The 7,920-nt window shown below is 48.5% G+C and overlaps 1 protein-coding gene across 1 annotated transcript; it reads left to right on the plus strand.

Annotated features, from left to right (window-relative positions):
- The first annotated feature begins 465 nt into the window (after positions 1 to 465).
- LOC110518612 (WAP, Kazal, immunoglobulin, Kunitz and NTR domain-containing protein 2-like) lies at positions 466 to 5,998 on the plus strand. The gene is made up of 3 exons (XM_090191510.1): positions 466 to 1,533; positions 3,005 to 3,321; positions 3,714 to 5,998. The coding sequence occupies exons 1-3, from the start codon at positions 1,315 to 1,317 to the stop codon at positions 4,921 to 4,923; spliced, it is 1,746 nt and encodes a 581-aa protein (XP_090047636.1). The 5' UTR covers positions 466 to 1,314; the 3' UTR covers positions 4,924 to 5,998.
- The last annotated feature ends 1,922 nt before the right edge of the window (positions 5,999 to 7,920 follow it).

Consider the following 7,920-nt stretch of genomic DNA (forward strand, 5'->3'; position numbering starts at 1 on the left):
CATTTAGAAAGTAACTTACCCAAGCTTGGTGACAAAATACTGTGTCTGTGAAGAATATCACTGGGTATGGTGCCATCACCAGGAGACCCATAGTGTGACCCATTCACACTGTACATACAGTATAGTACGACCTACAATAGTCATCATAATTTAGTCAGTGCTTATATTTGTCCTATTTCACACATGTACAAGTGTGTTTTATATGCATGTGTGAATAGGAAATGTGTTTTGCATATCACAACTCTGTGAATAGGAAATGTGTTTTGCATATCGCAACTCTCCCTGAGACACCCTTGGAGAGTGGGGAAAACCATTGTCTATGGCAACCCTGGAGATTTTAGGGTTAAGTCCCTTGTTCAAGAGCACGTCCCTTGTCGGCTCTGGGATTTGAACTAGCGACCTTTCGGTTAGTGGCCCAATGCGCTAACTGCTAGGCTACATTCCACCGAGTATCATATAACCTACAGTAGCAGGAGAGAAGTCTCAGAGCAAAGATCTCCAAGAATTCGACCCTTGCCTTCCCCAGGCAAGTATTATGGATGTATTCAGCTCATTCCACATGGTTTTACTGATTCATCTCTGAAGATGTAAACCCACTCCTGGGAAAGGTTGAAAAAAGCACTATGCAATGTGTTCAATAAGGCCATATTGATCCAGATAGTTAACTGTTTAGATATTATTATCCAAATATCTAAATGTGTATCAACACAAGAGTAAATATTGTGTTAATATAAAAATACTTGTATCAGTATGAATATAATTGGTTTTTATGTTACCACAGTATGTTTTCCACATTTACAGTACTGCATAGTGGGCTACAATGAAGGTGGTCCAACTATTCACACAAAGGGGGGAAAGGTGTCAACACGCGCCTTGCGCACCACACGCGCACAGCACAGGTATTTTGCCGGAGGTCCCTGCTCGAGCCTGCTGCTGCTACGGACTTTTGAATATGTTCATCAGAACTGTAACTCGCCTGGGATTTGCTGTCGGGGTAGACTAGCCACTGTAATTCATGTAGTTAGATTTTAAGTAATAGGGTTCAAATACCACCTAATCTCTCCAGACTATTAAACGTTGACCAGCGGACTGACGGAGTTCTTCACTGCAGCAACACTCCGCACTGACCACACGTCTTCCTGACCGTTTAATCACATTTTACTTTACATTTCAACTTAATTTCTCCCTTTGGCTTTGTCATTTATGACCATTTAATAGTTTTGCACTCATCGGGAAAATTTGCTAACTTCGACGCTCCTCGGATCTTGTTTTATTTCTTCGGGATCCTTGTGAAAGTCCCGTTACGCGCTGGATATGTGGTGGATGTTGTTTCCTCGATGGATCTGGTTTCTCTTTGGACAGTGCTACGTCTTGCTCCTGATCATAGACAGCTGTGTGAGGGTGAAAGCGATGCCAATGTCCATGCCCAACAAAGTGGTGTACTCTCACGCGGGCATGTGCCCCAACGAGATGAACCCCAACCTGTGGGTGGACGCCATGAGCACCTGTATGCGCGAGTGCGAGTTGGACCGGGTGAGTTTCTGGGATCAGTTTTCCTCGCGGGCTGGAGACAAATAGGGGACACTTTATTCTGTCAAAAGTTTCTCTACATAAAGTTTCTGCAATTTAATTCATGGAATGAAAGGTGGAGATAAGTGGGACATGCGCACTGCGCACTGTTTTTGGCCATTCAAATTCAATTGTGACCACATTGCCTCTGTTGTTTATTTCTGAATTTCTCTTTGAATTAGATTGAATATCTCCTATATCAGATACTTGTTCATAGACTACAGTTTTTGGAAATAGCAGACACTGGTGTATATGCCCACAATATTACATTTGTTGTCAACAGATTGTTCACCTAGACAGCTCAGTAATTCAAACCAGCAACCTTTCAGTTACTGACCCAACACTCTTAACCGCTAGGCTACCTGACCATACCAGTTACTGACCCGACACTCTTAACCGCTAGACTACCTGACCATACCAGTTACTGACCCAACACTCTTAACCGCTAGGCTACCTGACCATACCAGTTACTGACCCAACACTCTTAACCGCTAGGCTACCTGACCATACCAGTTACTGACCCAACACTCTTAACCGCTAGGGTACCTGACCATACCAGTTACTGACCCAACACTCTTAACCGCTAGGCTACCTGACCATACCAGTTACTGACCCAACACTCTTAACCGCTAGGCTACCTGACCATACCAGTTACTGACCCAACACTCTTAACCGCTAGGCTACCTGACCATACCAGTTACTGACCCAACACTCTTAACCGCTAGGCTACCTGACCATACCAGTTACTGACCCAACACTCTTAACCGCTAGGCTACCTGACCATACCAGTTACTGACCCAACACTCTTAACCGCTAGGCTACCTGACCATACCAGTTACTGACCCAACACTCTTAACCGCTAGGCTACCTGACCATACCAGTTACTGACCCAACACTCTTAACCGCTAGGCTACCTGACCATACCAGTTACTGACCCAACACTCTTAACCGCTACGCTACCTGACCATACCAGTTACTGACCCAACACTCTTAACCGCTACGCTACCTGACCATACCAGTTACTGACCCAACACTCTTAACCGCTAGGCTACCTGACCATACCAGTTACTGACCCAACACTCTTAACCGCTAGGCTACCTGACCATACCAGTTACTGACCCAACACTCTTAACCGCTAGGCTACCTGACCATACCAGTTACTGACCCAACACTCTTAACCGCTAGGCTACCTGCCACCCATGACTATTGAATCTAATAACTTTTAATTACTCTGCATTATGAGATATTGAGAAGTAAGCATGTAAAATGTATAGCCTACAATACCAACCTCACATTGCATAGTATTGTTTCATTACATTAGAAAGTGCATCACTCTCAAGTTCCTTAACATCCTATATGTTCCCTGAGTGCATAATGAACTGAAACATGCTGATCCTAACAGAACACCTCCCATGTATCCCCTATCACCCCCAAGGACTGTGAAAACTTTGAGAAATGCTGCAACAACGTGTGTGGGAACAAGAGCTGTGTGGCGGCGCGCTACATGGACATTAAGGGCAAGAAGGGGCCGGTTGGCATGCCAAAAGGGGTCAAGTGTGACAAGTTCATGTGTACGCAGCAGGGCTCCGAGTGTGACATCTGGGAGGGCCAGCCCGTGTGTAAGTGCCGGGACCGCTGTGAGAGAGAGCCCCACTTCACATGTGCCTCAGACGGTATGACCTACTACAACAAGTGTTACATGGATGCAGAGGCCTGCTCCAAGGGCATCTCTATCTCTGTGGTCACCTGCAGGTAAACAGGAAACATCTATGTATAGACTCCCATATTAATCACGTTAATAGAAAAGTTCTGAATAGACTGTGGTGTTTACTGTTTTGTTGTGCTATGACTGCTTTGTTATGTTGATATCCATCTCTATGGTAACAGGAACTGAAAATGAATAGATGGGATTCTGAATTATAACTGTAGACATAATAACCCTATATTTCTGTATTTGTATGAGATCTGTATTCCTCTGTAGATACACAGGAGTAATGCTCACTCAATCTAGCGTTTCACTTAGCTTTTGTTTTGTGCATTTGAGTTTCTTGTACCAACCTTTGTCTATCACACACCCAGCTCAAGGTAGATTACATTACTGTGGTAACTCATCTATTCTTCTCTCTCTGACATCACCTCTGCAGGTACCACCTCACCTGGCCAAACACCAGCCCGTTGCCCATGGAGACCACCCTGCGGCCAACCACTGCCCTCCTTGAGACCACCCCCCCGGCTGACATCCATCCTCCAATGATGCTCAGCAACCCCACTCAGCAGGCTGTGTTCGTGGGCGAGACAGCCAGCTTCCTGTGCGAAGTGTCAGGTAAGCCCAGTCCGGAGGTGACCTGGGAGAAGCAGCTGGAGGGCAAGGAGAACACAGTGATGAGGCCCAATCACGTGCAGGGGAACGTAGTGGTCACCAACATCGGTCAGCTGGTCATCTACAATGCCCAGCAACAGGACGCCGGCATCTACACCTGCACGGCCAAAAACCTGGGGGGGGCTGTGACCTCCCACTACCCACTGTCGGTGATCCAGAGAGACACGGGCCAGAAGGAGGGTGAGGTAGGGAATGCCACAAACCCATTCCCATTCCCCGCCGAAGAGTGCCTGAAGGGGCCGGACAGTGACGACTGTGGGGAGGAGAGCATAAGCTGGTACTACGAAGCCAAGAGGAACAATTGCTTCACCTTCACCTACAGCCAGTGCAACAAGAACCGCAACCACTTTGACAGCTACGAGACATGCATGTTGTCGTGCGGGGCAGAGCTGTCGGCTCCCTGCTCTCTCCCCAGCCTGCAGGGACCCTGTAAGGCCTACGAGCCCCGCTGGGCCTACAGCAGCACCCTCAAACAGTGCCAGTCCTTCATCTGGGGCGGCTGTGGAGGCAATGAAAACAATTTTGAATCCAAAGAGGCCTGCGAGGAGATGTGTCCTTTTCCGAAGAACCATAACTGTAAGATGTGTAAACCACGGGGCAAGATGGTGACCAGCTTCTGCAAGAGCGACTTCATCATCCTGGGGCGCGTGACAGAGTTGCCTGAAGAACAGGACTCGGGCCACGCCCTGATCACCGTGGAGGAGATCCTAAAGGACGAGAAAATGGGCCTCAAGTTCTTCGGCCAGGAACCCTTGGAGGTGACCTTGATGAACATGGACTGGAACTGCCCGTGCCCCAACATCACCATGGCCAACGGGCAGCTCATCATCATGGGAGACGTCCACAACGGCATGGCCGTGCTGCAGCCCGACAGCTTCGTGGGGAGCTCCACCGCACGCAGGGTCAGGAAGCTCCGAGAGGTCATTCACAAGAAGACCTGTGATTTTCTCAAAGAGTTCCCAACAAACCAGTAGTTACTCTCTGAGAGATCCCCACTATCCTGTACAAGAGCTGTCTATATCAAGAAAAGCAAACTGGTTCTAGCATCCAGTAGTAGCTATTGTCTGAGATTTCCCCACTATCCAGTAGGGAAGATATCTAGAAGAGTAGACTGGGACTTTTTCAAAGTTTCTTACCATTCAGTAGCCGGATGATGGCTTTGGTTGATTATTGCTTTCTCCTTCTCCTAAAGGTGGGGACTGAACCAATACCTTAACACTGATCCGACAAGCTGTTTCCCTACCCATGACCTTCTCTTTAGTTTCCACAGAAGACACATTTTGTATGCATTTTGTCATATTTTCCACTGGCTATCTCCTTCACTCAGATGTTCCCCATATACAGTAGATATCTAGAAGATCCATGACTTTCTCAGATGACGGCTGCTGTTAGCTGATTCCAGATTCTCGTCTCTCTCCTTCACTCTGAAGTTTGGACATTAAGTGTTGGGGCTCCTCTGTACTATGGAAATGGCTGGAGGTACCTGTATATTTAAAACAACGACAGATTTATACTTTGTGTGGATTCACTTTCTGAAAGGAGAGCTAATTGTCCGCATATAGTACTGTAGTGGTGACTTATATCAAGCGCTTACCTTGGAAATATTTTAGTTAAACTAAAATGTCTCTTTGAATAATATTTTGAATTCAAATGTTTTATCTTGGTATGAATGTACTAATGCCTGACAGATAGCTAAACTCTGTGCCTTGGTTAATATGAATGTTATATTATGTTGACTTAAAGTATCTATGGTATCCTGAAAGAGACATTTTGTAATATATATTCTGAGTGCTTGAGCTCACGATAATGTCACGTAAAGCTCGTGGATCAAACAACTAATTTGATTCCACTAGAAACCACTTTGTAGTCCATGATTGCTTATACAGTATATGAACTTCTGTTCTTAACATCCTATTTATTTTTTATCCCCTCCTTTTAGAGCTACACCCAATTCAATAATGGACAGACTTATGTTATGTTATTTTGTAAATCCAAATGATAAAGATGTTCATAACACAATGGTAAAGAAATAAAAATGAACCTTTGAAAGAATATCCACTTCTTATCTCTGTGTTGCGCTATGCTTCTATACCTGTAAAATGACTGACAGCAGGTGTCTGTCTGCCAGTCTGTCTGTCTGTCTGTCTGTCTGTCTGTCTGTCTGTCTGTCTGTCTGTCTGTCTGCCTGCCTGCCTGCCTGCCTGCCTGCCTGTCTGTCTGTCTGCCTGTCTGCCTGTCTGTCTGTCTGTCTGTCTGTCTGTCTGTCTGTCTGTCTGTCTGTCTGTCTGTCTGTCTGCCTGCCTGCCTGCCTGCCTGCCTGCCTGCCTGCCTGCCTGTCTGTCTGTCTGTCTGCCTGCCTGCCTGCCTGCCTGCCTGCCTGCCTGCCTGCCTGCCTGCCTGCCTGTCTGTCTGTCTGTCTGTCTGCCTGCCTGCCTGCCTGCCTGTCTGGCTGCCTGTCTGCCTGTCTGTCTGCCTGTCTGCCTGTCTGTCTGTCTGTCTGCGTGTATTTGTATGTTCACAGGCAAGCGTAATTGTGCATGTGTGCGTGTCATTTTCTAGTTTATACCAGCCCCCTATCTTCCTCCACCCTCTTTCCTCATCCCCCCTTCACATGGAGGGCCAAGTTTGGCATTAAATCTGGAGCAGGTCACATTCCATCCCAGCTGTGAAGGGCTGCTGAGCCCAGGGGGACGGAGAAGAGAGCAGCCTGGCCGGCCCTGTGTTGTGTCTGGGTCTGGCTGGGCCCTCCATCCTCCACCCACCACCCACTGGCCCTCAGATCTTTCATGTGTGAGGGGCTGCCGGAAGGGGGGAGGAGAGGGGGAGGAAAGGATGTAGGCCATCTCCCTCTCACCCTCGGCTGGACACATCTGTGTAAAGGGGCTATGCGGAGGGGGGAGAGGGGGAAGTGAGGGGTTAGATGAAGGGGCCGTAACGGGAAAGCAAAGTGGAGTTGGGATGGAGTGATGCATGCTCTCTCTCTCTCTCTCTCTCTCCATCAGATGGGCACCCTGCAGTCTGTCTCTCTCTCTCTCTCTCCATCAGATGGGCACCCTGCAGTCTGTCTCTCTCTCTCTCTCTCCATCAGATGGGCACCCTGCAGTCTGTCTCTCTCTCTCTCTCCATCAGATGGGCACCCTGCAGTCTGTCTCTCTCTCTCTCTCGCTCTCTCCATCAGATGGGCACCCTGCAGTCTGTCTCTCTCTCTCTCTCTCTCTCTCTCTCTCTCTCTCCATCAGATGGGCACCCTGCAGTCTGTCTCTCTCTCTCTCTCTCTCTCTCTCTCTCTCTCTCTCTCTCCATCAGATGGGCACCCTGCAGTCTGTCTCTCTCTCTCTCTCTCTCTCCATCAGATGGGCACCCTGCAGTCTGTCTCTCTCTCTCTCTCTCTCCATCAGATGGGCACCCTGCAGTCTGTCTCTCTCTCATCTCAGCGCTCCCTCTCCAGCCACGCTCTGACCCGACGCGGGGGGAGGTGATAGGCCCACAGACAGGGCTGTGTTTAAAGCAGAATTTGAACTTTTGACTTGGCTGGCTGGGCTGAAGCCAGGGCTGGAGGCTGGGAGTTGGGACTGGGGTAAAGGGAAAGAGCTAGAGCTAGGATGTAGGGCTGGAGATAGGGCTTAGGTTGGGGTAAAAGGCTGAAGCTGGTCTCTGGGCTAGGGTATAAAGCTAGTAATCTGGGGTTAGGGTCTGGAGCTGGTCTCTGGGCTAGGGTATACAGCTAGTAGTCTGGGGTTAGGGTCTGGAGCTGGTCTCTGGGCTAGGGTATACAGCTAGTAGTCTGGGGTTAGGGTCTGGAGCTGGTCCCTGGGCTAGGGTATACAGCTAGTAGTCTGGGGTTAGGGTCTGGAGCTGGTCCCTGGGCTAGGGTATACAGCTAGTAGTCTGGGGTTAGGGTCTGGAGTTGGGGTTACGGCTGGGGTCTGGAGTTGGGGTTACGGCTGGGGTCTGGAGTTGGGGTTATGGCT

Source organism: Oncorhynchus mykiss, chromosome 12 (genome assembly GCF_057628025.1).
Source record: "Oncorhynchus mykiss isolate SJ-2025 chromosome 12, ASM5762802v1, whole genome shotgun sequence".
Classification (NCBI taxonomy): domain Eukaryota; kingdom Metazoa; phylum Chordata; class Actinopteri; order Salmoniformes; family Salmonidae; genus Oncorhynchus; species Oncorhynchus mykiss.